This window comes from Echeneis naucrates, chromosome 15 (assembly GCF_900963305.1).
Source record: "Echeneis naucrates chromosome 15, fEcheNa1.1, whole genome shotgun sequence".
Taxonomy (NCBI): domain Eukaryota; kingdom Metazoa; phylum Chordata; class Actinopteri; order Carangiformes; family Echeneidae; genus Echeneis; species Echeneis naucrates.
In genome coordinates this window covers 1,180,281-1,208,273 of record NC_042525.1, presented here as the reverse complement: position 1 = coordinate 1,208,273, position 27,993 = coordinate 1,180,281, and the positions used below count along the sequence as shown (strand labels likewise).

The 27,993-nt window shown below is 46.1% G+C and overlaps 4 protein-coding genes across 7 annotated transcripts; 1 reads left to right on the top strand and 3 right to left on the bottom strand.

Annotated features, from left to right (window-relative positions):
• Positions 1-48: 48 nt before the first annotated feature.
• On the bottom strand, positions 49-14,182 carry mypn (myopalladin). 3 transcript variants are annotated; one of them, XM_029521513.1, is made up of 21 exons: positions 14,001-14,182; positions 11,356-12,387; positions 9,181-9,356; positions 9,044-9,095; positions 8,439-8,709; positions 8,278-8,352; positions 8,059-8,200; positions 7,952-7,975; positions 7,566-7,682; positions 6,826-7,477; positions 5,252-6,256; positions 5,036-5,168; positions 4,676-4,753; positions 3,325-3,546; positions 3,096-3,245; positions 2,925-3,004; positions 2,711-2,837; positions 2,412-2,619; positions 2,143-2,308; positions 1,509-1,642; positions 49-1,412 (listed from the first exon to the last, which is right to left on the bottom strand). In XM_029521513.1, exons 2-21 carry the CDS (start codon positions 12,384-12,386, stop codon positions 1,234-1,236), a joined length of 5,022 nt encoding a protein of 1,673 aa, XP_029377373.1. In that variant the 5' UTR covers position 12,387; positions 14,001-14,182; the 3' UTR covers positions 49-1,233. The 3 variants fall into 3 exon arrangements, with proteins under 3 accessions (XP_029377373.1, XP_029377374.1, XP_029377375.1); XM_029521514.1 differs by lacking the exon at positions 4,676-4,753; XM_029521515.1 differs by lacking the exons at positions 6,826-7,477; positions 7,566-7,682; positions 7,952-7,975; ... (5 more) ...; positions 11,356-12,387; positions 14,001-14,182 and adding an exon at positions 6,620-6,651.
• Positions 14,183-14,426: 244 nt separating this feature from the next.
• cacul1 (CDK2 associated cullin domain 1) lies at positions 14,427-17,723 on the bottom strand. The gene is made up of 8 exons (XM_029521356.1): positions 17,353-17,723; positions 17,147-17,273; positions 16,973-17,075; positions 16,803-16,898; positions 16,620-16,722; positions 16,413-16,502; positions 16,092-16,230; positions 14,427-16,017 (listed from the first exon to the last, which is right to left on the bottom strand). The coding sequence occupies exons 1-8, from the start codon at positions 17,597-17,599 to the stop codon at positions 15,978-15,980; spliced, it is 945 nt and encodes a 314-aa protein (XP_029377216.1). The 5' UTR covers positions 17,600-17,723; the 3' UTR covers positions 14,427-15,977.
• Positions 17,724-19,382: 1,659 nt separating this feature from the next.
• Positions 19,383-24,527, bottom strand: sirt1 (sirtuin 1). Its single transcript, XM_029521084.1, has 9 exons — positions 24,182-24,527; positions 23,867-23,974; positions 23,559-23,794; positions 23,287-23,439; positions 22,644-22,791; positions 22,484-22,563; positions 21,826-22,009; positions 21,204-21,731; positions 19,383-20,723 (listed from the first exon to the last, which is right to left on the bottom strand). Exons 1-9 carry the CDS (start codon positions 24,477-24,479, stop codon positions 20,422-20,424), a joined length of 2,037 nt encoding a protein of 678 aa, XP_029376944.1. The 5' UTR covers positions 24,480-24,527; the 3' UTR covers positions 19,383-20,421.
• dnajc12 (DnaJ (Hsp40) homolog, subfamily C, member 12) lies at positions 23,753-27,489 on the top strand. Of its 2 annotated transcripts, none has more exons than XM_029521087.1 (5): positions 23,753-24,025; positions 26,299-26,377; positions 26,575-26,714; positions 26,828-26,975; positions 27,251-27,489. In XM_029521087.1, the coding sequence occupies exons 1-5, from the start codon at positions 23,984-23,986 to the stop codon at positions 27,331-27,333; spliced, it is 492 nt and encodes a 163-aa protein (XP_029376947.1). In that variant the 5' UTR covers positions 23,753-23,983; the 3' UTR covers positions 27,334-27,489. The 2 variants fall into 2 exon arrangements, with proteins under 2 accessions (XP_029376947.1, XP_029376946.1); XM_029521086.1 differs by lacking the exon at positions 23,753-24,025 and adding an exon at positions 25,310-25,831.
• Positions 27,490-27,993: the final 504 nt, after the last annotated feature.

Here is a 27,993-nt window from a genome sequence, read left to right as displayed (position 1 = left end):
TGATGTACATACAAAAAGCACTCATTTGAATAAATATAACTTTATTCGTAGGAGAACAAAACTATTTTACAATGTGCAACTTTACATCAGTTGAATTTGTGCTTTCAAACTTTTCCCCAAAACTTTTTCAAACTGATTTTTTTATGAATCAAAGTTCAATATTAACGTCAGCAGGAAACATGTGACCTGTTGGTGTTTCATCAATATTCAAACTCAGGTTTTAGTCTGATGTGACAAATATTTGATCTTTTGATCAATACAAAGACTGCATAAAAGAAAAAAGTGTTTCAGTGTTTCAACTGTCAGCTATGAATTCTGAACTAACAACATACAGCGATTATGACTCAGCAGACTGTTTGTCAAAACTGCAGTGCAAAACTGAGCCAGTGATGGACATAAAAAGTAAATTATTAAAGTGTAGAAATAATCTACTGATCTAAGCAGCACATTCAAATGTCTATGAATATATAAGAAGCTGATTATTAACAAACAATAACTTATCTCTACGTTTATATAAACTTTAAAAGACACTAGTTTTACTAGTACAGGTACAGCGGCTGCAGGAAGTCCTTCACTTCCTGTTTTTAGATTCAGTGTTCAGAGAGGACTGAGGGAGGAAACATGTAAACTCAAACCTGAATCTTCCTCAATCTGACACATTTTCATTCAAATTCATTAAAGTATTTAGGCCGCTGGGGCGATCTGACAGCTGATTGGTAAGTGGTTTGACCCCCACACACACACACACACACTTCCTGTCTGTCTATACAACACTATCAAACAAATGACCAAAACAAAAAACTAAAATAAATTTAAATAAACGTGTCACATGAAGGAAGTTTCAGTAATCAAGTGTCAGGTGCTGCTTCAGTTTGATTAATGATTATGGCTAACAAATGAATGAATGTTTTTATTTGTAGATTATGAATTCTTTGTGCAGCCACTGAACATGATGTGATTTGCAATAAAAAGATTTGAACTGTCTTCACCAACGTTCAGCAACGGCCTCACGGTTTGCTGCTGATGGAGAAAATAACCGTGAGTCAGAGAACAGCGTTGGATTGTGATGGCTCATGAGCTAAGACTGCAACTCCGTCATTAGTCTGCATGTGAAACACTCGTACGACTCGAGTAAACAGGAATGGTGACAAACGCACTATCAGAGCTGACGGTGTCACACAAATCTCACGACATTCTGCTCGATCTGAAGGTGTCGGCCTCCTCTTGGGGGGCTCACAGCTCCTCGCTCTCCAGCATGGCTTCAGGTGGGGAGCTGGAGAACAGGATGGGGCTGGTCTCTGACGTGGGGAAGGTGGACTTGATGTCGAGGCCCTGGCCGGTCAGGGCGGCGTAGCGGCTGCCTGGTCGTGGCGCTTTCTTCATGGGGGCCGGGATGCTCTGATGCCACTGGGCTGGGAGAGTGGGGGGGCGGGGCAGCAGACAGGGGGTGTTAAAGCTCAGAGTGAAAACGTGCAACATCTCCGGACGAAGCCATGCGGGATATTTACCGTAGATATCGAGCCTGCATGTGCACGACACGATTCCCGCCTCGTTTTTGGCGGACACCGTGTACCAACCGGCGTCCTCTTTAGTCGTTGGCTGGATCAGGAGACACACGTACCCGGTGGCGTCCTGGGTCATGCTGAAATACATCAGTCAACACTGCAGTTGTTTTGGTTGTTTACACAGTTTTTGTGTATCGATGGAGGCTCACAATTTGGCCAGATCCAGTTTCAATGGCTAATATTCATTCATCTTACTAATTAGTCACTATTATTTATAACTGGAAAAGGTTTTAATGACTTACTTTTATTCTTAATAACAACAAGGCTCCATCTTGCCGGTGATTAATGTTTTCTGTTGGTTTATTTTGGGGATTTATTTTTTTTTTTTATCTCAATATTATCATCTCATTATTATTTATCAGCAGCCTCACAATACAATCAAATATATATTCAGAAAAATTCCAATTTGGTAACCAATGTAATATCCAAATTACAGGAGCTTGTTCTTTAATAGAGATAATAAATGTCACATCATGGCGTTGTGAGGCTGACGGTTAACGTATAAATCCTTAATTAAGGGAATCTCACTGTAAAGTGGCTCCATGAGCTGCAGCTACGGCATAAAAATCCCACCAACCTGATTCGGTTCTTATATTTGGTGATGGTGTCGTTGTCTTTCTTCCAGAAGATAACTGGGGGGGGCATCCCCACCACCCGGCACTCCAGCCTGACCGGCGCGCCTTCAGGGATTCCCATGTTCTGGAGCTTCTCCACGAAGTGTGGCGGGTGCTTCGTCTCTTTCTCTGAGGTGGACATGACTTCAGTTACTGTAACTTCCAAACAGGAGGTCACAGAGAACACAGAACGTCACATGAGGAGGTTCTGCTCCTGGTTTCTGTTCCTTACCCACAACTCTGAGCTCCAGGCTGAAGGAGCTCTGTCCTGCTTTGTTGCTGGCGATGCAGGTGTACGTGCCGCCGTCGTTCTGCGACAGAGGGTCGATGACCAGCGAATGGACGCCGTTCTCCCGCACCAGCATCTTGTGGTAAATGTCCGGATATATCGGCCTCCCGTTGACAAGCCACATCAGCTCTGGGCTGGGCAGTCCGCTCACCTGGAGGACAAAAGGACCATCTGATGGTGCGATGAGGCTAAAAGGTGATATTGTTGTCACTGTGTGACGAAATGAAGGCCTGACTTCCTACCTTACAGTCTAGTCTGCACAGCCGCCCCTCGTGAGCCAGCATGTCGCCCGGTGCCTGCAGGAAGTGAGGCCGAAAGAAACGCTCCTGGGTCTGCTCACCTTCAACTTCCTGTATTCGAGTTCGCACCCTGACAAAACAGGAAGAGATGACTACAGGCCGCAGAGACACAAACACAGCTGTCAACATCTGTCCCAGATCAGCCCATCGTGCTCACCTCTGAGCGTGAATCGGGGTCAGCCGGCTTCGCGGGGGTCCAGTTTGGATGATCAAATGACCCGAGCAGCTGATTCGTCCCTGGTGGTGATTGAATATCACAGAGCAGATCAGATTTTGGAGAAGGAGAGAAGTTTCCAACACAAACAGGAACTGGGGACTGGAGCTGTACCTGTGGATTAGCTGCCATGATGGTGTAGTTGCCATCATCATCGTTGGTCGTTGACTCGATGTGCAAAGCGCAGGTCCCGTCGCCCTCTCTGATCTTCTTGTAATGAACATTCTTCCTCAAGATCTGCTTACCATCTTTGAACCAGTAAACCTGAGGAGAGAGACACAAATGGCAAATGTTGGGGGAGGAACGTGAAGCGTCATGGGGAAGAAGGTTGGTGACCTCTCACCTTTGGAAGAGGGATTCCCACCACCTTACAGGAGAAGGTGACGGGCACGCCCTCCATGGCCCTGAAGTTCTTCAACTTCTTGTCAAATATTGGCGCGATGCATTTTCCCGTCGGGACGTCGTCGTGCTGCACCTCATCGTCCGACTCTTCCACCGGTGTTCGCTCCAAACGGAACTCAATCTCACTCATTAGTCTCTGCTCAAAACTGGAGACTTTGTACTCCTGAAAAAGGAAAATCAGGCCATCACAGTAATCACCCCACTCTGTGGTGAATATCCCCCCGAGGGTCGTTTTAATGCACCATACAGAAACATGCATATGTGGAACATAGAAGCTTGATGTTGAGACAGAAAACAAACGCTCGTCTGTTACTGCGTCCGTTCAGCAGGTGGCCTTAAAGAAACAATCAGGGGAGGACGAGGTCGGTCATCCCGTCACTAGAGGGCACAACTACGTTGGTGGGGTCAGAGGTCACAGACATGGACACACTTCAGGAATACATGAATAGACTTCGTCCACGTTGGTTTTTGCATTCTATCTGTTGACCATCAGGGGGCGACTCCACTGCTTGTATGAAGGGGTCAGAATGTACTGAAGTCTATGGGAATATGTCCCTACTTTTCCTAATGATCTGTTAGCTGAGTAAACGTTCTGGGCACCAGCGTAAATGAGGAGTTGCATTACGATGAAATTAAACAACTTGAATTCATTTTCAATGATTTCTTAACTCTGTTAAAATAACGAAGGGACCGCCGACCCCACACATGAGGCTTCACCTCAGATGGAAAGGGGATTCATGAAGTAAAAACTGTTACTACCAACCCCACTCCCCACTACTCATACTCCGATTGTGACTTTAAACCAGCTGATGAGAGAGTTCACTCCTGGCTGCTTCAAGTGAAAGACAGAAATCAGGCTGAGGGTAAAACAGAGAACAGACAGAGACGACAGGATTTCTACACATTTAAACACATAAAGAACCCGTTTCTCTAGCCGAGCTGACAGAAACCCAGCAGGAGATAATGACAGCGTGTGAAATGTTGAGGACAGTATGTAGGTCTGAAAATCAGGAGACAAGGGCTGCAAGCTTCAGTAGCAAAACTGGAAACTATCAACTAGAATTTAAACAAACAGTCGCATCATTAAATGTCATTAGCTCGATGAGTTTTGACCCTGAAGTATCTTCACCTTGTTCGTGCAGGTTACATATTAGTTAACAGAAGCTTGAATGCTCGATTAGAGTTTACGTGAGTACATGAGAAGGTTCAAAGTTTCCTGAACTCGGCCTGAGATGTTTAACAACCATTCAGCTTCGAGCAAAGTGGTGCTTTGGGCAGGAAGATCCTTGTACCTCATCATAGTTAATGACAGTAGCAGGAAAGTTTGGTCCAAGCGGTCTGCTCGCTGTTTTCCCCTCAATACTCAGCTTCTATGAGAGGACAGGGATGGATGATGAACCAACAAAGACGCACAAACTGTTCACACAAACGTGTAACTGATGGAATAACACACCGGCTATTGTTACTGACATGCGTATGGTGTTACTGAACACTGACACACAGATGAAAAACCATGATGGCCGCTGCTCTGTTATTCAGCTGAAGTTACAGCTTGAGAAGATGATTTTTATCCTGTATTCACTGAATGAATACTGACTGCAACTGAGAGCCAATAAAAGCAGAAATCAGCCACGTCTGCTTAGACTTTCTACCTGCTGATGAGCAAAAGTTAGAGTTTCATCTTTAAATCGAAGCTTTTTCTCGATGTCCTGAAGAAGGATCTCTTTGCTTTCACGGATGTTTTCACTGGACGGGGGACGGACTTTGGGCATTTTCTTTTGCATACTGAAGAGGAAAAACAAATATTATTACACGACGTGTGAGTTCATCCATCTCTGGAGCTCAGTGATTCATCAGAGAGGTCTTACCCTAAAGGAGCTCCTCTGGGCAAACCCATGGAGTTTGTGGGCTGACTCGGCGTCAGGGACGGCAGGACGGAGCTGAGGAAGGCCACGGGGTTCTGAATGGGGCTGGGGGTGGAGCTGCTGGAGGTGGGAGAAGCAGCGTGGGGAGGCGACTGGGCTCGAACGGCGAACATGCTGTTCAGGTGCTGAGCTGATCCCGGTGTGGGCGAGGACACGAGGGAAGGAGGACTGGTGGGAGACCTCAGCACCCGGGTGGGGAAGGTCCTGGGCGGCGGGGGAAACGGAGGGATAGTCGGGGAGCTTGCTGCCGAGGAGTTGAGCTCTGCAGCCAGCTCGTGGAGCAGAGGAACAGGAGACTCGGTCGGGGAAGGACTCCTGACGGGGGAGAAGGTCTGAGCAGCTATGAACTCCTTTGGCCGGGTGTAGTTGAAGGTGAAGGAGGTGGCGGTGAGGTTCATCAGGGAGGCGTGGGTGCTTCTCAGTAAGGGAGAGGGGGAGGTGATCTGTGTTAAAGCTGGGCCTGAGTCTGTGGAGGCTGAACTGAGCTTCGGTGCTGGTGAGGGGAAGAATTGGAAGTTGGGTGCAGTTTTTGAAAGAGCTGCGGGGGACAGGTTGAGGTGGGAGGCGTGGATGGTGTTGATTTGGGATACAGCTGCAGCGCTCAGCTGTGGAGCAGGTGGAGGCGACGTCACCAGAGTCGACGTCCTGAGCTGAGGAACAGGAGGGGGGGAGAATGTGGTGGTGAGGGCTGGAGGCAGGGGGGTGGAGGTCAGCGGTGGGGCAGCTGATTGGGGCGTCTGCTGAGGCGGAGTTGTGGCGTTTAGGTAGGACTGGAAAGGTGGTGTACGGGGCTCATGGTGCTTTCTGGCCGACCACTGTGGACCTTCGGGGGAGCTCTGGGCCTCGGGCTGGGACCGAGGCTGGACCGGGGTTTGGGCCTGAGGTTCAGTCTCCTGCTGCTGCTCCAGCAGGACTTGGTTGTGCAGAAGCTGGAGCTGCGCTGGGTCCCTGTCGGCCGAGCAAAAGCAAAATAACACATCAACCAACAAAATAAAGGACACTATACATGGAGAGGCTCAGTGAGGCTCGTAAATTAGCTCCAGCAGGAATGAGCCAAAGTCAGCATGAAGATTCCTCGGGCCTTTTATGGGCTACTGACGAGTAGCCTGCAAACAAAACACCGTTGAGGCTCAGGACACATTCAGCTCTCAGTGTCAACAGGACGTTCACTTTTATTTTTCATCAGATTAATTCAGTCTGAGTGAACAACATTTATATCATTTTAAGGAAAAGACAGCAGACCCTGCAGGAGTTCGTTTACAGCTTCAGCTCAGATATTAGATGAACTTCAATAAAGAGAAATAAACTTACAAATAGAAAATGCCATCCTTGGTTTTAGAAAGCCGAAAAGTCCACATCTGAGGAATGCGTGCATTCACGGAGGAATCACAGCTGATTACAGCTGCGAGTCGAGTTAGAGGAGGAGGAGGAGGAGCCTCTTCCTCGTGATACACTCTCACAAATTAAAAACAAAATCTCTTTTCATCATCTGCTTGTTTAACTACTTCTTAACTCACAGTTTGGGCTTGGCCAGCACCGGCGGCGGCTCTTTGTTGACGGACGTCTGGCTGACGTCTTCTTCACCTGTATTGGATGTGTCACTTTGTTCAGCCTCCTCATCCTCGGGCAGTTTGAAGTGGACTCGCAGACCTGCTCTGGAGCCGGAGCGCGAGTCTCTGTGGTTTGTCAGGGTTCCTGACTTAAGGCACGAATTTGGAGGAGGATCTGGGAGGGGGACCACCACAGGGCTCCCATTCCGATGGTTCGGGGTCCCCTTAACTTTAGGGCTGGTGTCAGCCGACGTCAGTGCAGGTCTGAGGACTCCCTGCTCAGAGGAAGGCTCTGCCACAGTGAAGGGTTTAGGGGAAGACACCACCTGTAAGCCGGATCCTGGAGGCTCCTTGTGAAGGCGGACAGGATCTAAGTTTGGGGTGCTGGTGCTGCGAGAGTTCAGGCTGAAGCTGCTGCTCAGACTGGAGGGCTCCAGACTTGGAAGGCTGGTCTGGAGGGCGTCTGGACGCAACATGCTGGAGCTGTGGGAGTCCAGACGGAGGGTGCTGGTGTTTAACGGGTCCAGGCGTACGGTGCTGGAGTGGGTGACCTCTGGTTGAGGCGGCTCCTGGACTGGACTGTCAAAAGGCCTCATGTGGCTGCTGCCTCGTCCATTTCCTGATGAGAACCAGAGACATCGATTCAAAGACATTTCAGCAAACCTTCACGAAATCGCATTTCGCCTGTTTTAACAGTGAAGCGTTACCTCTGACCCTCAGTGCCGCCGTGCTCGACACAGTTCCGTACTTGTTGCTCGCCGTACAAGTAAACTCCCCCGAATCCTCTGGAAAGACCTCAGCAATCACCAAAGTACATATTTCCTCTGCAGATGACAGTAAAAAGTCAGTTGGTCCATCATCTTAACACAGTGAACAGATCCAGGTCCAGCAGCAGCGAAGCTCAGAGTCCTCTGCAGCCACAGGTTGGACTGATCTGCCATGGTGGCCTGACAGGATGAGAAACTACCTTATATGGTTCAGAGTCGGAGGGAAGAGCAGCGCTGGATTATGTACAGAAGAAGAACAGACGCCTCGGCCAATGACTATAAACAGCAGTGATATGTACACACTGAAGGAAGACGGAAACATTTACCTGATTCAGCCGGAGACCTCGGCTCTGAAAAACAAACACACAGCACCAAATCAGCATCATCAGAAGGATCTGTGAGCAGACTGACTGACTGATCTGCAGCAGCTCACTTTTCTGCAGGATCCTGAAGTCCGGGGAGTCCTCTATGGCCTTCCCCTCCCTGTACCAGTCCACCTTGGGGGACGGGGCCCCCTTCACTCGGCACTCTAGCACCACCAGCTGGCCCTCGGATGCAAACAGCTCCTGCAGACTCTGATGGGAGAGGACAGGCTGTTAGACCGGGGGGGGGGGGGGGGGGGCACTGGGACAAACAGCGGCAGTGACGCTACCTTCGTGAACACGGGGGCGGCCATGATGGGTTGTCCGTTCAGTCCTTGCAGGTAGTTTTGGTCTGACGTTTGACTCTGAAGACAAACCCAAAGGACATGTTGATGAAATGATATCAAGCTGATTTTTAAATAAATGTGTCGGTGGGGGTTCACTGTTTTACCTCAGGGTGGGGTGTTTGTGTAGGAGCCCTCTGGACAGGCAGCAGGGACGCCGACACCTCCTGGGTCTGTGATGAGGGAAACACCTGCTCAGGTAACAGTGTTGGCTCCTGAGCAGGCGGCGCCGTGGTGCTCGTCTGGACCTGCAGCGGAGGTGGATTAGACGATGGGGACGACAAACCCTCTGCTGGATGAGACTCTTCCTCTGCTGCTCGGGCAGTTTGTCCTGATGATGACGACGGTGGAGTCAACTCTTTGGTTTTTCTCTGCGGCCTTCATGGAAGAAAAGAGCAGCCTCTTAGAGATGAACAAGTTTTTGGCCACTTCACATCAAATTCAAATTTAATATTTTGTAGTTTCATTAAAATAAAAAAAAAAAAAAAGCCAAAATGCAGCCTCTCAAAAACGAATATAGAATATTTCTGTCTTCAGTCACATGCTGATCCTCCAGACCACTGATCCAATTCTTCCTTGTTTTTAAATTTTCATTTATCTTATGAAATATTCAGATATCTGAAATCATCCAAATCAAAACTAAAAGGCTGAAATCGTATTTTTCTGTATATTATTTCTTTAAGCGTCCTGATGTCAGAGCGGTTTAACTCACTCAGCTACATGTTCAAAGTGCTGCTCCACCTCTGAATCCGAAGACGAAGCACCTGAAGGGCCAGAGAACAAAACCTGTCTTCAGTTCATCTCCAACATGAGCTCATAAAGCTGAACCACGTGAAGAACAGGAATCACCTTCGACGTAGATCTCAGCTGACGTGGAGTCGGTTCCATAAAAATTGGAGGCGAAGCAGGAGTACCGTCCCGTGTCCTCCTCGAATGCCTCGGCGATGATCAGCGAGTGCAGCTCTCCGTTGGTGAGGATCTGAATGTCCGGGCTGTTCTCCAGCTCCTTCCCCTCACAAAACCACCTGCGATCCAGCACAAATGAGAATCACAACAACCAATAATTATTGAACATGAGCAGCCTAATGGAGCGATCTTCTCAGGCAGCAGTGAAGAAGACTCGTGTTCACTTTCACAGTTTAAGCAGCAGCCAGATCTGATTCAACGTGGACTTTACTTTAATTTTGAGCCCATTAAGGTGAAATAGATCCAAATAGTGTCATTTCTGCAGAAACATGTTGAACTGATGGGGATCTCATCATCTGCACTAACTGCTGCATGTCCTGTAAGTAGACTGGACCTGAGGCCTAATGGTCCGACCCGGCCTGCCAACCCTCTGACACTGTTTCTGTGAAACTGCCATCATGTGGCGTCTTTCCCACTTCCCTATTAGAGCTTCTGGCTCGAGGCCACCCGGCAGTGATATGTAGGCCGAGGGGCAAAAGATTTTGATGATCCGGCACGATCCTTCTCCCTGACAAGACGACATTCGTCCTATTCAGTAATACTCTGATATCCAACATGATGAGAATCTTTTTAAAATAATCATTTTGTTTCTGATGTTTTCTGAGACGCTGCAGCACTGTCACATATGTTGGGAAATATCATGATATTTGATAGAAGGGAATATTTGGCCTCAGCCTCCCTCATGACATCTGCAGTTAGCAACAGTCTATTTTTCATTACTCTAAGAGTAAACCTGTAACCCCCCCCCGTCCTGGCCGGCAACAAACGCAGCAGCGTCTACGTCTCAGTCTATCTATTCTGAGCACATGAGGCCGTGATGCTTTATTAAATCCAGCCAATAAACAGCCAGGACTGCAGCGAAGTGCTGCTGTCTGTCATCATACTGTCATAAATCACCGACAATTTAGCCCAATATGTCGACACAAAAACACAAACTGCTTAGCTGCTCTGATCTGTGCAGAGAAATGAGTGTAAACTTTGGCAGTGAGACAGAAAGTGGAGCTCTGCTCTGATATTTGGATCCATCAGAGAGCGAAGCTGCTGGAGCTCGGCTGATGACTAAGGGTCTAAATTGAAAGCATGAGCGGAGGAAGGGGTGTCACAGTCCTCAGACACCTGTCGGGGCTATTTTCCCTCCAGAGTCCAGAACCAGAGAGGAGATTCCCTCTGGAGCCGGGGAGCTCTGACTGGATGACCCAGTCACAGACGCACAACACTAAACATAGATGAATACACACACTGTGACACCGTGACGGGAAACACAAACGCAGCACCAGCACCAACACAAACTCCCCATCAAAGTCAAAGGAAACTGCTGTGTGTGAACAGAACCTACAAAATAAAAGCCAAGTTTGAACACAGTTTTCAGGAAGCACAAACAACAACAACACAAATCCCATCCTGAGACACCGAGTCCCAAAAACAAACAAAACTTCTGGACCAAAGCAGAGAGCCTACGAATCATCTCACCAGAGTCCTCGTGCTGCCGCTCGCCTCCTTTATCAGACAGCTCGCTGTGCCGGTCCGGGCTAAAAATGGCCCACAGCTACATTCTCCCCCAGCAAGTATAAGTTCGTGGCTCAACAATGTTCAGCAGGGCTAACAAGCCCCCCCCCAGGTCTGACAGCCCAGCCTCACTCATTCATGGGTTTGGGAAACTGAAGCCCCCCCCCCCCCACAGACTTTCCAAACAAAACTGCCAAAACAGAACAAAAGCTTTAAAATAAACGGTTTAAAAAATTCAGATATTTCTGTTGTGCTTCAACGTTGGGTCAGGTTAGGGTCAGAACAAATCAGGAGCGGGGATCTGATCCTCGGCAGATTTCAGCTAAACAACAATCACACAGTTCCAGAAGTCCTGACAGCTGATTTCAGGTTTCTGAATACAGTAAAATAAAAACAGATGTTATTGGATTATTGGTGCTGGTGTGTGAATGTGTAGTTTAATTAATCACAGATTGAAACTGAAGTCCAGCTCTGGAGGACTAAACTGAAAATCCTGTCACCTGCTCAGAGTCACCTTCAGCTCTCATTGCTTTAAAATCTCAGCTCACTCACCGGACTTCAGGAACAGGAAGTCCTCTGACGATGCAGTCTAACTGGACCTTGCTTCCCTCAGGAACCTCCCTGCTCTTCAGTTTCTGGATGAAATGGGGGGGTTCGCACACGGACTCTGCTGGGTAGGGGTCTTCTGTCAGGGCGCAGCCTCCCTCCTCCTCTGCCTCCTCCGCCTCCTCCACCTCCTGGGAAACCGAGTTGTACGGCCGGTCCTCAGTAATCCTGCAGTCCTGAAACTCCACACGTCCGGTCCTGGAGTCCAGCTGGACCTCTGGTTGGTAGCTCACGGCGGGGCCAGGTCCATCTTTCTCCACCTCCATGGGCATGAGGGCGCGCTCCCTGTCCTCTGAGCTGGGGGGACAAACCATCTCGTCACTCTGGCTCTTGTTCTGGACTCTGCTCCTGTGAGCTTTGCAGGTTCTGGGTCGAACCCGTTTGGAGCTGTTGGCCTTGAAGAGGGAGGAGAGCTCCTCAATGAAGTCCGCCGCCTTGTTGAGGAACTCCTTCTTGGACTGGGTCTCCAGGCCGTACGGGGCGTTCCTCGCTGACCTGGTGATGTCGTTGAATCCGTCGCTGCTGCTCCGGACAGCGTGGTCCGGCCGTGCGGCGGCTTTGAGCATCTTCCTGTCGGAGATTAGCGTTGCTTGTGCTGCTGGCAGTTCTTTGACCTCCGGCTGGGTGAAGGGCCCAACAGAAGGCAGCGGGGTGGAGGACGCAGAGCCGGAGGTTAACGCTGCCACAGAGGCCTTGACATCTGGCCTCTCCTCGTGAGGCTCGTGTCCGATGGCTTGGCGGGCCAGGTTCACGCTCTTATCCAACTCCTCTTGGCTGAGGAAGGCTGAGAGGTCCGGGGACTGGGGGTCTCCATGGACCACCGCGTCCTCCGCCTTGCCTTTGAGCGAGCCGTAGATCTGGAGCCGTGCGGATGAGGCGTCGGAGCGACTCATCTCGCTGTGGCGCTGCTGAGCCAGGTAGCTCTCCCTTAACAGCTGAGACAGAGACGGTGGAGGGTCGATGTTGTTCTGTTGCATCCTGGGAGAAAAAAAAAACAAAATATTCAAGCTCAGACTGAAGTCTCAGGCGGATCAGAGTCACTTTTACTCTCCGGTGTTGATCTCAGAGTAGACTAACTTCTCCTCTGATCCAATAAAAAATACGGCAGATTTCAGGTAAACAAATCAAATCCTCCAAAATTTGGAAGGTTGGGTTCAAGTGGGCGTGGCAAAGGGTGAGGACCGCTTTGTTGTGACATCACAAAGTTCCAGAAGTCCTGACAGCTGGTTTTAAGGCTCAGTTTCTGGACACAGGCTGAGGACTACTAAAGAACCTAGACCCGGGTCTACCTTTGGACCATTTGGACCTTTCAGAGATTTACCACCAGATGGTAATTACATCAGTGTATTTAAGTTCGTTTGGCAGTGATGTCTTTTCAGCTGATACCTGGAACATAAATATTTTATGTATATTTGACTTTCTTCTTGTATCTGTCTTCAAACTTTCTTTCAGAGGAAACTAAGTGATGTATTTTAATTTTAATTTCGATAAAAACGTGAGGAGGATTTTAGAGAACAAATGATTTAACGGTGACTCGACAGACTTGTCTGCAGATTGAATTAGTTTCAGTAACAGGCAGTCATGTAAAGTGTGTGCAGCATTCAGTAGAACAACACGGAGATGACGCATCACACAGACCTTTACATGCCGAAAGCGGGTAAAGGGAGAATGAGTTACGGTCAGATGTCAACAAATGAGAATCAGAACCTTTATTTTGGTCCCTTCGGATAAATCTGATAGAAAACACTTCACATACAGACACTGCAGCTCTAACAGGGGTGAATATTATTAAACTAAACAAAACAAAAAATCCCATGTGGAATATTTTGTGCAAAGGCAGATCTTGAATTCCGGAGCCGGAGTTAAAAGCAGGGATATGTGGTAAAAATAGCGTTTTATTTTCGCCTGATTTCAGCCTTCCTCTCGTCTCAACAGCGTATCGGGTTCATGTGCTGACACCAGATCTGAGGGCATGAAGGCCGGAGGGTTTCTGCCCCTCACACCAACACTCACGTCGTTTAGTCTTTGCACAACTTTGTGACGCTGAGCATGAGCAAGTTATTGAATCCAGACATGAGATACGGTACACATATGCTACTGACACTCAAATCAGAGCAATTAAGACAGACAGCAATGCCCTTCCAGCAGACCTGAGGCTGCAGCTGTTGTGTACATTAATCCTTTGCAAACAGCGTCCGAGCCCACCAAGTCATATCTAATAATAGCGATGGGGTCAGTTTACAAAAAAATCAACACAAAAAAAAGAAAGGAGCCCCCCCCCATCCTGTGCACCCTTGTTATCATGACTTCAATGAGTCATTAATTGGAATATACAAACAGAACTATAATAATCATAAATGAGGCTCTGCTGAGTGAGATAAGAGTCCTGACCCCTCCTTCACCCCCCCACCAGATCCAGATAATTCAATTAAAGAGAAGCAAAACATTCAAACAGAAATAGACTCGAGCTCTTCTGAGGTTCAATCTGAGAGATTTTCTGAGGCCACAGGCAGCGAATAAGGCCGAAGCCAACAGACATTCAACAGGACACTGAGAACAACAATTCAATTAGGGGGGGTGGAGTGTTTTACCTTCAGAATAACCCCAGCTGCCCCCCTGTGAAGGGCCAGTAAATCCTCCGGGTGTACTTGTCCTCCGAGGGGGGAGTCCGGTCTTCCACCTGGGGAGATCTTGGCCACTGGCAGCTGCCCGGCCTCGCACGGCGTTAACCTTGAAGTTTACGGGAAAATGTGGAGCCCAGTAGCTTAGATAAGGTAACCTGTCACCAGTAAAAGTAGCAACATTTGTCGGTGCAGTAGTCGCAGGTTATTTTGGGGGGGAGGCCTGGCCCATGTGGTCTGGGTGGTGTCCCTGCTCATTGGCCGGGGGGGGCGTGCTGTAAAGGGATTCCTCCTCCAGCCCGTCACAGAATTAGAAGCCTCACACACTAATCATAATCATTTCTGAAAGAAGAGCTAAAACATCTGGAATTAACACGACAGGTACTTTGATTTGAGCCAAGTGTGACTTTATTCAGTTGTTTGAGCATGAATATTGTTGCAGCATGTTAAAGACAAAGTGATAAAATCTCAAAATACATCCAGTGTTTGGCATCTGCAGTGATTCTGATATCCTTCCGCTTCATTAGGTTTCCAATAAAGCCGCCTGACTGAAAAAACAACATCCAGACTAGAGCTGCACAACTAACCAGAAGGGAATTGAAATAGCAAAATCCAAAAATCACATTATTTTAAAAAATAAAGCACAGCATTGTTGAGCGTCACTGGAGCCACGCCTCGCCCTCAAAATCACCTTTAAATTGTTTAGTGTGACACGAAACAACTAAAGTCTCATCATCGTTTCCATTGCAGTTGAATAAAAAAGCTAAATCTGATGCAGCTCTAGTCCAGACTTAGAATGCTGAACAGTGAAAATCATCTGTGTCCCATCATTAATGAGATTAGTTTCATTGGACAGAAGAGGAGAACCTCTGAGACCACAGGCGGAGGAACCGAGCCTGAGCTTCTGCTTACACTTAAAACAGCGTAAGACCTTTAATCAAATCCTTCTATTCAAGTGATGCTTGTGTGGCATTGGAGCAAAATCCAAAGACAAAAACTATTTACATCATGACCAAGCTGTTGTTCGTCAGGACCAGACTGAGGTTGAAACATTATTTGCATATTGTTAGTTTCAGTGAGTCCTTGAAGCAGCCGGTTGGACGTATGAACAGTTAAGAGCTCGTCCAACCAGCTGCAGGACGAGTGAAGTGCTCTGTGGTTGTCTCAGCTCTCTGGCACTCTGATGTTCCTGCCAGTCCTACATGTGACACTAAAAACAAACGAGTAATATTCAAAGTTAGAATCTGACTTCGGTCGAGCAAACAAACGGCTCAACCGAAGCGCAAAACTTGTTAGTATAAAAAACTTAATTGGCTCAGTGACTCAGACGGCGTACAACATTAACAACGTCAGCCTGACACCAAAGTGTCACAAAGAAAAAAAGAAAAACACCTGCTGCAAATCCTCTTTGGCATAACTGGAAAATACAATCCGGTTCACCAAGACAGTAAAGGCAACATGAAGAGCTGAATCATAGCTGAGGTCAATGATTCCGTTTCCATCTCGTTTGTGTCGACGGCAGCTGAAACTCAGGGATTTATAGCACTGACACACGGACAGCAATATTAGCAGCAAAGTCTTGATTAGCCAACAAGACACTTCCATGTTAAAGGTTAGGAATGAAAAAGCCAGCCTCAGCCCACCCCCCCACCCCCCCACCCCACATCAGGGGGCGTGAGGGCCCGACATTGTGAAGGCACTCTTCAGATGAGGAAAAGAGTCATTACTGAAGCTGAAGATCGTGATGTCAGAGCCCTGCGTGCTGAGGGCAGCCAGATGAAGCTTTGGCTCCACGTCCGGCTCTCGTCGTTCCTCGCAGTGTCCGGAGAGTCGAGGGAGATGAAGCTGGAGCGTTGTTAACGTTGTACCCGGTGAGCCGACGTGTGATAAAGAAATGGGAGGCACAGTTATAGTTCCGCGGCTGATCTGCTGGCGCCGACTCGGCTATCAGAAGTCGTCGCTGGCACGTTTACGAGACTGGTCGCCTCTGGAAGACACGAACAGTCCGTTAGAGGTCTGAGACAAAACCTGAAGATACGATCGGCCCCGTCTGAAACTCACCGTGGAAACCCGTTCATGGAGAGCTCCATCTGCAGCTTCTGGTCGTGAGCGGCGTAGTCGGGCAGCAGGGACTCCACAGCAGGAGGGTTGATCTGGGGGATGAACCCGGAGAAGAGAGCCGGGGCCAACTGGGCCCACTCTGAAAGAGCCAACCAACAGTCCTGAACAAACTAATATCTTTTTTTTCTGCCATGAAGTTAGAATGTTTTAATCTGCAGGTTCAGCACAAGCTCAATATTTTCTGCACATTTCACAATTACAATCACTTCTGATATCTCTGAAGCTTCCTGCTGTGAGCTTTAACAGCCACAGACAGCTCACCTGGCCGGAGGCTGTAGAGGCCTTTAACCACGCTGGCCATCGTAGACGGCTGCACTTGGAAAGGCATCGAATGAGCTTCGATGAGAAGAGCTGAACCAGAAAAAAAACACAAACAAACAAACAGAACAGCAAATAAAAATATTTCACGGGTCACTTCTGTCAGAAAGGAATCGTACAGAGAGTCTCAGGAATCAGGGCTTCACTCACGCATCAGCGTGTTCACATGTTTTTCTGCAACATGATCGGCAAACAGCATCATCAGATCCTCCCTCAGGTCTCTGTTCAGCTTCGACTCGATGTAGAACTTATTCTGAAAACATTTCAAACAATAAGATACATACGGCAGCGTGGGACTTCAGAGAAACCTCAGATTGTGATCTGAATGCCCACCAGATACATGAATACAGGAACGATGCACTGAAGGGACGCCATGTATTGAGTCAGTGCAACGTTGAAGTTCTCTATGAAGTTCTCAGGCGGGCTGGTCTGGAAAACAACGAGAGGTCCAGTTAGCTCTAAAGCCTGGACTGTGTGTGTGATGCATTCAGGGGCCGCCTCACCTGCAGCTGTGAGGACACCTGCTGCAGGTGCTCCGTGACTTTGGCAGTCAGGTCGTTGTAGAGCAGCTCGGAGTGCTGCTGACAAACACACTTGTAGATGTAACTGAGGAGACAAAGACAGGATCGGTGATTCGGGCGGATCTTCCAGAACCTGACTCTGGGAGCTGGTCTCACCTGTAGATCTGGGCGTAAGAGACAGAGATGTGGTCTGTGGGGTTCTGGACCAGCAGCCGGTCTATGGCCTTCTCCAGGTTTGGCCAGTGGTTTTTCCGGTAGTCTTCAACCGCCATGGCGTTCAGGACTGGGTGAGAGGAGGAGAACCAGGTCAGGACGGGTCGGACCACATCGGGTCCATCGGACTCTGGTCCCGGTGAACTTACGGAACTTGGACGTGGAGTCCAGGGTGAATTTTCCGTCGGCGGCTGCAGGCGGAGCCGCAGAGTCCGGCTCCCCGAGCTCGCTGTTCTCACTCCCGGAGTCCGAATCCACGAGCTTCGATCCTCCGGACCGGAGCCTCCCCCGGCCGGTCCCCGGTTCTCCGGACGGGTACGGCCGCGCTTTGCCCGGGCAGCGGTTGTGGTTGTGGTCGTCTCGGACGTCCAGACTTTCGTCCTCCATGGCCTCCATCTTCACCCCGAACCGTGAGCCGAACCTGCCGCCGGTACACACCGATAAACATACCAGGCACCGAATCAGGACCGAGACCCGGACTGTCAACCGAGTCCGGTAAGGTCCATCTCCGTGTTGTCGACTGAAGGATTTACGACATGTCGCGGCGCCGGACGGCAGAGAGGAAGCTGGGAAATGTAGTTTTTAACGAAGGAAGTTACCGGCTGTCGTTTTTATGAATCCGTGAAAGTTAATGAACGAATTAACGAACAATTATCAGTTCGAATTTATTCACATGAAGGTGTTAAATTAAATTATACCAAAAAAAAAACAACAAAACAAAACACTTTACGGTACACTTTACAGCGCCTGCGCAAAGCTGTGACGTCAACGGTGGTATTTCCCCAAAGCAAAAATTTTGGCAGAAAAAAAAAAAACCGAAATTATTCAGACAGAATAAATATTTCCAAAATAATAGTAATAAAAATAATTTGGATTATTTTTTAGCTTTAAATGGATTTATCTAATATGGGTAAAGTTCTCTGTCAAAAAGATTATCTATTATTCTTAAAAGATTCAAAGCTACTCGACTTTATCTGGAAAAATAAGTTTATGTACTGTCTAATATGAAAACAAAGGCACTTCTGAATTTGTTCATATTGTTAAAACCTTTAAGGTTTGATTAAAAAAAAAAAAGATGAGTGTAAGTCATCAAGTAACATTGTTGATAAAATTTAATCAAACCTCCTTTCTGTCTCTTCTGACATAAAAAGTTACCTAATGACCAATTAAATAATGTGAGGCATTTCTAATCACATATTCTGATGAACATGGTGATATAATGACATGAACCTTTTTGTCTGTACAGTTTGTCCAGTTCCTTTCAATGAAAAGTCTTTCATTTAACTTCTTATCATCAAAGTGCCTTAATGTAACTTTTTTATTTAGCACTATAGAAATAAATCTGATTTGATTTTTAATAATTTAACCATTTGGTGATAAGAATTTAAAATATTTAAGTTAATTCAAGTTTGGGGGAAAAAATTATTCACATACTTTTTAAAAGTAAGAATTAAACAAACAAGTTTTTTTTTTTTTTTTCTGGGGACCCAAATATCGAGATTTTGTAAAAGAAAAAAACTACCTGAAATAATTTCACATTTTGACATTTTGCACACCCCATTAACAATTTTGAGCCACTTTGTACTTTTTTCTAAAATAATTTAGAAAACAATTTACATTTTGAATTTTTCCAGAAAATTGGGAACTTTTTTAGTTTCACCTTTTTGATATTGTTAAACATCTTTATTACAAAAATCCAAATACTGGCCTTCTTAAATATCTATTTAACTTAATTACAAAACTTGTAATCTCAAAAGTTTACCAAGAAATGTCCATCTAAACAACAACCTTAATATCATTACATTTTTGTCTATAAGTATCTTTAATTTTGTCTAGGTTTGTCTATTTATTATTCATATAATGTGTATTTCAAAATTCCAATTTAAAGAGGAAGTTTTGGGAAAAAAATATATCAACTGTTAATGTTAGTTGAACTATTGTTCTGTTCTGCTGTTATAGATACCTTTATGATAATGTGTTATCTAATAATGAATACGTTAATTTTTACAACCATCTGCTGTCTCACAGCTTCGGTCTTTGAACGCCGCAGGGATCGGGAAGAGGAGCCAGAGCCGGTTGGTGGCGCCATTTCCCCTCCTGCGTCATCACGCTGAAGCTGGTGATGTGAACACCTGGCAGGTGTGTTTGAAATGACAAGCAGTGAGGGGTCAGTGTTTTTCAGGGTTGTTTTTACTGAGAAGCTCAGGGGAAGTAACAACGATAACGAAGTAAAAAGCTCTTCTTTCCTTAAACCGTAAACAAAACGCGACCTTTTTAAATGGCATGTGAGTTTGGTTGGTGGAGACGTCCGTCCACCAACACTTCATCTCTACAGGCAGCAGACTCTTCTGAACGATGAGAAACCGTTTAAAGTCTATGAAAAGGGACATGAGCAACAAATCCGGTTTTTGTAAGAAGGAAAAAAGTGCTGCCTTTCAATGTGAACTCACTGAATATATTCCTAAGGCTTCATATTACAACTTAGTTTAACTTTGTACAGATAAAATCATCTACTCTTCGATGAGTATGTCTCACATCGGAGTATAAAAATAAGAGACTCCACCATAAAAAGTAGCTGCCACATGTCAGAAGGAACACCTTTGTCAATAGTTATATTTTTTCTTCCAGAATTTAAATGACAGGTTAAAACATACAAAGCTTGTGACAACAAAGGAGCGTGAAGACGAGGAAGTGTTCTTTGGTCTGAAATTAAAGAGTACTGTTCCTCAGGAAGAGCAGGGCTGAACTTCTTGTATTGCAAGTTAGAACAAGACCTTCAAGTCAACCATCTGAAGATTTTGTGTCTGAAACTCCAAAAGTATCCACTTTTAATGCTTAAACATTTACGGAAACATGAGCCGCCTCTGAAACGCACCGCTGAGACGTTTCTAACGACTGCAATTCAGGAATCAAGTTTGATCTCGTGATACGTTCGTGGTATTTTAGAAAATGTGAATGCAAAATCAGAAGAGCAAATGGAAAGAAGTGCAGTGAAATAAGAATAAAAAACACAACTACTGCAGTCTATTTAGTAAGTAGCATACAGTATGAGGTTTCAGACACAGGAGAAAAATAAAATAATAAGACAAGGGAAAAAAAATTGATGCGTATTCACACGAAGTTGTCACGCAATTTCAACTTTATGAAAAATAATAGTAAGCTTGATGAGTCAAAAATATACGAAACAGATATAAAGACAGTTAGTGCTTTGTTGACATCTAAAGGTGTGTGGTGCTCGGAGTCTTTTCTGACGTATTGTCCGTCTGCACACTTGATGTGGCTTCGTTGGCTAAAGTATGTGGTTGTTGTATCGTGTCTGTGAGGGGCGTCTCGCCGTCCGCTGCCGCCAGCACGTCGGCCTCCTCTGGCTCCTCGCTGTCGTCCTCCACGCCGTCCGCGCTGCACTCGGACTCCTCGCTGTCGCTGCCACAAGAGCTCGACGTCTCATCTTCAGAGTCGGAGTAAACCTCAGCCCCGTGGAAGATATAGTGATTGGGAGCCTGGAACAGGTACTGGCCCGCTGCAGGAAACAACACACACAGCTGACTCAGCAATATTAGAACAACACATAAAATGCGGCATTGTTGGGATGAGCAGTGTGTGCGTGACAGCTGCAGAACGCCTGGCATATTGTGGGGCCGTGTTAACAGACTAGTTGGATGTGTGTTCTACAGATTCTATTCCTGACAACAACAACAGAAAATGTGTCTTTTCGACAACATAGCAGGAAAACGACAGAAAAGACTGGATGTAATCTCGCTGTCTGTGTTCCCTCCAGGTTCTCCAGCTCGTCTGTTTTTGTCTCTATAAATCGGCCCTGTGCGTCCAGGCTGAATCTGATACCTACGTACTTCCTAACCATATTAGCAGCTGCAAAACGAGAGAGAGACGTTTCTGCCAAAAACAAATCAGAAATAAATTGAGTACAGAATCTGTGAGCTTTTCTGCAGCAGATCAGATTGGCAGCTGTGGCGCAGCGTGTCTCCAGTGTGAGGCTTACTCTCGAGGCGTTTGCTGATTGGACTTCTGTTGATTCGACTCATCCAGTATCGTCTACGAAATTCAAGGCTGGAGGTTTGGTTCCTTACGTCGGCGGCCTCATCTTTTGGTGTGTCTTCAGCTGGGAGCTCTGAAGGCTCGGCCGTCTCCTCGCTGGGACACTGGGCGTTTGGACAAGGCTCTGGAGGTGTAATGTTATTACCAGCAGTCTCTGTGGCGTTCAGACTTTCTGTCTCCTCTGTAGGTTTAGTTACTGAGTCTGTGTTCTGCTGCTTCTGCTCCTCCTGAGCTGCGCCACTGGAAGCAGGCAAGGCCTCGATGGGTGGCTGCTCTGGTAACCGGGGGGGCTTCTCTGTGATCTCGGTGAGTCTTACTGTGTTGTAGCAGAGCTGCTCAAAGTCACCACCCAATCGATGACAGAGCTCGTTGACAATGACGTCACAGTCCCCGAGTAGCTCCACGTCGAAATTGAGGTGAGGCAGCTGCTCCCTATTGATCAGGACCTGAGGCACTTCATGAGGAATGGAGTCTGGATGGGACGAAGATAAGATTAGACTTACTGCAGCCTCATAATGCTAACCGTAACCCTTTATAGAAGACATTTTCATCTGAGGAAAACTTACTTGGGATGAGGGCAACCGGTCGGACTTTAAGAGAAGAGCCAATGACAATCAACAGGTCCACCTCATCTTTATCCTGCTTCATGGCTCTGTGGAACATTTCTGGAAGATTCTCCCCAAAGAACACGATGTCAGGTTTCATGATTGCCAAAGGAATATCTGGACACCGTCGACAACGAGGTACAACCTGCAGGAAGAATTTAGTTCATTAGCTCCGTAACAATATACTGTCCAAGGAAGTCCACCAGATTTCAGCCCGACTTCTGCTGAGGTTTGTGTGTCAGAGAATCTAAATTAAAATTGAATGTCTTCTAATATGAGCAGTTGTCTCTTCCTGATTTACTTCCACAAATAACTTTGCTGCTTTCTTTCTATGTGCTTATCCATCCATTCTCATCCTCCACCTTTGATAGTGATGGAGCTCCTTTTGGCTCCGGTGAGTGATGTCACAGCCAATCAGAGTGTCTCATTGGATCAGAACTGTATGTTTCTGAAGTTGGTCTGAGTTTATTGTGTTGACAGAATAAAGACAAAGAGACATGCATTTTTCAGGATCTGTGAGAAATACTATAAAAATGAGTTTCTTGTGGTTTTCTTTGATGAGGTGTCCAACAGGAGATATCAATGTGTGATCTCAGACCAGTTTGTAATGAATTATTACCTGGTTAAAGATGTCTGCTCTGACGGCCTCACAATCCACTTTGTGTTTACAGACGAGACACGATGCAGTCGCAAATGAACCTGAAATAAGAGATTTGTTATTTTCACCACCACAAACAGAACTACAGAACATAAGATCCAAGATCAGCCGTATCACTTACCATGACACTGAATAATCCTCTGAACTCCTGCCACTTGTTCTAATGTATCAATATTTTGTGTGTAGTTGCGTAGTAGCTTCCTTTGCTTATCCAGCATAGATATGAACTTGTGACAGGGTGAGGGCTGGAACTGACCCGGGTAGATCTCCTGTGACAAAGGAGGACCATTCAGTGCTCAGAGACAAAATCTTGTTATAATCAGAAATATACTAAGAGCATATGAGGTGGCTTCGCTTTATATTTTTAATATTAATATGACACCATTCCCATTACTGCATGTGACCCTTCTGTCCTGGCTCACCATTTTAGTGTTATAGTGTTGAACAACTACAAAAATAGAAGAACAGGATACTTTATAATGATGCACACTCCTCAGTCTGAGGTCCTGCAACTTGAATACACCGACATGCATGTTCGGCTTAATAATGTTTCAATACTTTTCTTTTGTCCTTCCCTTTATGAACAAAACCCTGCAAAAAAATTACATCTGAGACGTCCCCGCAAAGGAAATAGAACTGACAGCTTAAAAAAAGTAAGTAAATAAATAATGAAAAAGAAAGTCAGGAAGCAAATGATTTCTGAGTTTTTGTTGTCAAAAACACTCAAATTTGAGCATAAAGCTAAGTGGACTCAATGAACAAACCTTGGCAAACTTGAAAAAGGGTCTTGGGTCCCGTCTGAAATATTCAATGTCAAACATAGCTTGAGGATCTGGAAGATCAGGAAAATCTACAGCGAGCCGTGCATAAATCCCATCTCTGGAACGAAAGTCTGGTATTCCACATGAAACAGACACCTAGAAAAAAAAAAGCACTCTGATTTAGCAGCTTGAAGCACGAAACACATTCCTACTACTAAAACTACACATTAAATCAAATATGTGGCAATCTAAGTGGTAGCACTGCAGATGCATACCCCAGCACCAGTCAGCACAAGGATCCTTTTACTTTCATGCAGTAGCCTGACCACATCTTCTAAAGTGTTAATGTCCTTCCGCTTCTTCCTTTTTGGAGGCTCTGAGATGTTGATGATGATCTGCCACAGCGTCATGTCATCTAAATCTGGAGGCAGCACAGTCTCTGGCAGCAGATCCCTCAGGATGGTCCTCGGATCTGTCTCTCTGATGTGTTGCTGGATGAAGCTGTAGGAACCTGTGCAAGAACACAACATGTCAGCATGCAGCCCCAGCTCATGAGGCACACACTCCGGGTCTCCTCCCTTACCTATCTGCGGTTGAGGGGTCCAGTCGCTGGAGCTGGCGTGGGAGGATCTGTCATCGTCCTCGGTGATGTGGTCCGGAGTGACAGCCAGGCCGTTGGAGGGGAGAAGATCTGAACAGGATGGGAGACAGAAAGTTAAATCACAGACAAACATCAGCTGAGGTCAGTTAAAGCTAAAGGTGTTTCCAAAGTTTGGGGCTGCGCGGAGAGAGATCGCAGGATAAAGTTGAAGTTCAGCCCTCCTGGCTGTAACGTTAGCTAACTCTCTGCTCGGTTAAGTTGGTTAAAGAAGAGAAAGACCCCCGGCAGTGTCCGTACCGGCCGGTGTGTCCGGCTCTGGCTGCAGCGGTCCCGGTCCATTGTTGTCTCCGCCTTGCGCCGCCGGGGCCTGCTCCGCCTGCTCCGCCGCCATCACCGGCTCCGCTGGCTGCGCACGACTCCCCGCCACCTCCCAGGGGCTCTCCGTGTCGGCGGAGACGCAGGGGAACCGGTCGGCCTCGGCTCCCCTCGGCCCGTGGTTGCCTCCCTGGCAGATTTTCGGCCTTTTGGCCGCCGGCTGGTCCGTTTCGGCGGCGCCAGAGAAGCCCGCTCCGCCGCTGTCCTCTCCGTCCGCCATCTTCAGCCCGCAGAGCCGAGCAGAGCCTTCCTCGCGGACAGCTGGCTCATTTGCATAGAGCACGTGACCCGCTCTCCGCCAGTAGGCACGATCGGAACGCCCCCCGTGACGTCAGCGACGTGAAACCATAACAAAAACTGACGCCTTCAGGTGTCGTCCGGAGAATCCGACAAAAGTGTTTTTCCCCCTGTCGGATTATAATCTGATTTTTAGTTTGTTTGTTTCGATTTAACCTGAAATAAAGATACCAGATGACTTCCACTGAGTCCTGGAGAAGACGGAAAGACTGTTTAATCATTATCTATTATTTTATAAAAAAATCCCAATTTCACAGTTTGGGATGAATAAAGACTATCAGTCAAATAATCAATCAATCTATCAATCAATCTATCTGTGTTTTCAGTTTCATGCAAAACAATTCCACAACATTCAAAATACTAGCATGACATAAAAAGACATGATGAATAAAAGCAGGCCATACCTGCATTTATATCAGGTGTAATTTGTTAATGGTATTGTGCATGTTGCTATAAATGAAAAGTCTATAGTGACATTCATGGTAAAACAGAAAAAAAGACAGAAAGAGCTGCACAAGTTTGTGAGTACTGTCAGTTTTACCAAAAACATTTGAATGACTATTTACCTTCACTTTAACACTGTTATACCAAAATCATTATATTATATCATGAAACTAAAAGGAGCCAAAGGGACATCATCCTCCGGTCTCCCTAAATATTTGTGTTGTTGTTGAACGTCCCCTGAGAAGCTCTCCAACTTCCCAGACTTTGATCTGAACGCGTGAACGCAGCAGACGTCATCTGTTTTAAAAAGACAGGTCAGTTTTACCTCCAGCTCAGAAAATTCGGTGCATTTCTGTCGGTGTTCCTCACCGGCTGCCTGAACCCCGTCGGAACCTGGTCAGAACCCGTCAGAATCCGGACAGAACCCCGACAGAACTCGGACAGAACCCGTACAGAACCTGGACAGAACCCGTACAGAACCTGGACAGAACCCGGACAGAACCCGGACAGAACCTGGAAAGAACCCGGACAGAACCCGAACAGAACCCGAACAGAACCCGGACAGAACCCGGACAGAACCTGGACAGAACCCGAACAGAACCCGAACAGAACCCGGACAGAACCCGGACAGAACCCGAACAGAACCCGGACAGAACCCTGTCAGAACCCCGTCAGAACCCGAACAGAACCCGAACATTCTGAAAGTTGTGGTCGACCCGCAGCTCTCTGCTCCGCTGAAGCAGGCACATTTAAATGGAGGCAGTTTTAAAGTGCACACCAGCAGACCTGGAGGATTATTACGGGATGTTGGGCTGCGATGAGCTGTCGTCGGTGAGTGCTGTTTACACATTAACTGATGGAGACTGATGGATGATGAGCCATCAGAGACCTGTTGATGCAGGATCCTCAGCCAAAATATTCAGATGCTGAAATCACTTTACTTTTTCTATCTGGAAAAACAAAAAGATTTTTTTTCTGTTGAGTGAAAAAGCAATCACATGATCTTGAATGACAAAGTAAGTGAATGATGAGGTCCGTTTTTATCAGCAGACTGAAAACAGCTACCCCAGAAATAATAATAATAATAATAATAAAAATGTGACTGAACTACAGTTCTGCAGCTTTGAGGGTTTGTTCTGTTCATCACAATGTGTAATAAAAATCACATGTCCACATGTGTAACTGAGAGACGTGAAGTGAATAGTCATAGTAAGACTGCCTGATTCCTGAAGGTCAGATACTCATATTGGGGGAAAATGTGAGTTATTAATATGTGTATTTATTTTGTTGCTTTCCAGACTGAACAGATTCTCAATGAATACAAGATTCGAGCTTTAGCGTGTCACCCAGATAAACACCTGGACAACCCAAGAGCAGGTAAATATGTCAAACGCAGACGTTATCAAACATCTCATGGAGCGCAGTGTTCGTTTTGTTTTATGTGGTCGTGTCCTCAGTCAGTCAGTCAGAGCTTCCATCTGATGTCTTCACTTCAAAGCAGATTATGTTAATGTGGAACTACTTACAGCTGGATAAAAATGGGAGGCTGACATTTTTTCTTTTCTGTCTGGCAGTGGCAGATTTCCAAAAACTGCAAGAAGCCAAAGAGGTTTTATGCAACGACACTAAAAGGAAAAACTACGACCTGTGGAAGAGAAGCGGAGTCTCCATCCCATTCCGTGAATGGCAAGCTTTAAACGACTCAGTGAAAACTGTAAGTTTTTTTTTTTTTTTTATGCTGTGTGGTGTGTGTGTGTGTGTGTGTGTGTGAGGAGAAGGTCAGTGATATGTGTGTGTGTGTGTGTGTGTGTGGTCACCCGTCTGCAGTCGATGCACTGGGCCGTCAGAAATAAGAAGGAACCGATGCTGGAGGAGCCAAAAGCTGAAACCTCCGTCAGCTCTGAGGTGGAGGAGCCTCACTGTGAGCAGGAAACATCGGGGATCCCTTCACATGATGACCTGCCTTACTCTTCAAGTAAGTGCATCTGAAAATGTTTAAAAGCATTGAGACTTCTTCATTAACGGTTTCCGAAGTAGTTTCAACAATGACAGTTAAACAATATTTCTTAAATGTGTCTTAAATTTTGATCAAAATGCGACAAGTAATGGAAAAATGTATTCACTGAGTTGCATCAGTAGATAGAGCTCAAGCTTCTTTTAATTTCAGTTTTATTTTCTAAAAGGTGTTTCTAGTTTTCTAGACTGTAAAATGAAATAAAATCAACTTTTCATTTCACCTTCACTGTTCAGGTGATTTCTGCCATCGGCGTTTCCGTTGGGCTGCCGACTCTCCATCAAATCTACTGCGGAAGTTCAGAAATTATGAAATCTAAAAATATTATCACCGTGTTTATTTTATGTGTTTGTCTTTTGTGTCTCATTCACTCTGGATCCTTAACTGCCACGTCAGTGTTTGTGAATGTGATCTGATGTGTGAAATATTGTGTCAGTAAAATCTAATTGTTCCACATTAAATCATGTGAATAATGGACATTGTCATGTGTTGCTTTCTTCTTAACTGTGTTCACTAACACACACAGGAGATAGAATCCATGAAATCTTTATTTCAGCTGGAAACAGAACAGTTTGCTGCTAATGTGAAATTACATGGTATCATTCCAGTTATGGTAATTTTCAGTTTAAATATAGAACCTTTAACTTCCTGGATGAGGTTTTGTCAGAGATAATGCAAACCACCCGGAGAAATCAGATCCAAAATCAGATTTACCTGGAGGTCTGTGGAAACAACCATCAAATCTTTGCTGTAATTGTGAAGTTGAGTCAGAAACTGATTATATGAAAGGAAGAGTGGATTGTAAATGTGACGTGTAAATTGATTTAAGAGTCATTAGATTAGTGGAATTGTTATTTCCCGCACAGCAAATGGTCCTAAATATATGTATAAAGACTTCACATATTATCTTGACTGGCTCACAAATTCATGTTGAAATAAAGATTATTCATCTAAAACTACTCATCATGAAGAGCAACCT

Coding starts and splice junctions, on each gene's coding strand:
- mypn (XM_029521513.1), bottom strand. CDS start 12,386: ATGCAACAGAACAACATCGACCCTCCACCGTCTCTGTCTCAGCTGTTA. Junction 9,357..11,355: donor CTTCCTGTTCCTGAAGTCCG/GTGAGTGAGCTG, acceptor GCTGGATCGCAG/GTGGTTTTGTGAGGGGAAGG. Junction 4,754..5,035: donor TAACTTTTGCTCATCAGCAG/GTAGAAAGTCTA, acceptor GTCCTCTCATAG/AAGCTGAGTATTGAGGGGAA.
- cacul1 (XM_029521356.1), bottom strand. CDS start 17,599: ATGGAGGCCATGGAGGACGAAAGTCTGGACGTCCGAGACGACCACAAC. Junction 17,274..17,352: donor GGACTCCACGTCCAAGTTCC/GTAAGTTCACCG, acceptor CCTCTCACCCAG/TCCTGAACGCCATGGCGGTT. Junction 16,723..16,802: donor TTCCTGTATTCATGTATCTG/GTGGGCATTCAG, acceptor AAATGTTTTCAG/AATAAGTTCTACATCGAGTC.
- sirt1 (XM_029521084.1), bottom strand. CDS start 24,479: ATGGCGGACGGAGAGGACAGCGGCGGAGCGGGCTTCTCTGGCGCCGCC. Junction 22,010..22,483: donor GAGCAGACATCTTTAACCAG/GTAATAATTCAT, acceptor TTCTTCCTGCAG/GTTGTACCTCGTTGTCGACG. Junction 21,732..21,825: donor ACCGGTTGCCCTCATCCCAA/GTAAGTTTTCCT, acceptor CGTCCCATCCAG/ACTCCATTCCTCATGAAGTG.
- dnajc12 (XM_029521086.1), top strand. CDS start 25,754: ATGGAGGCAGTTTTAAAGTGCACACCAGCAGACCTGGAGGATTATTAC. Junction 26,378..26,574: donor CCTGGACAACCCAAGAGCAG/GTAAATATGTCA, acceptor TCTGTCTGGCAG/TGGCAGATTTCCAAAAACTG. Junction 26,715..26,827: donor TAAACGACTCAGTGAAAACT/GTAAGTTTTTTT, acceptor ACCCGTCTGCAG/TCGATGCACTGGGCCGTCAG.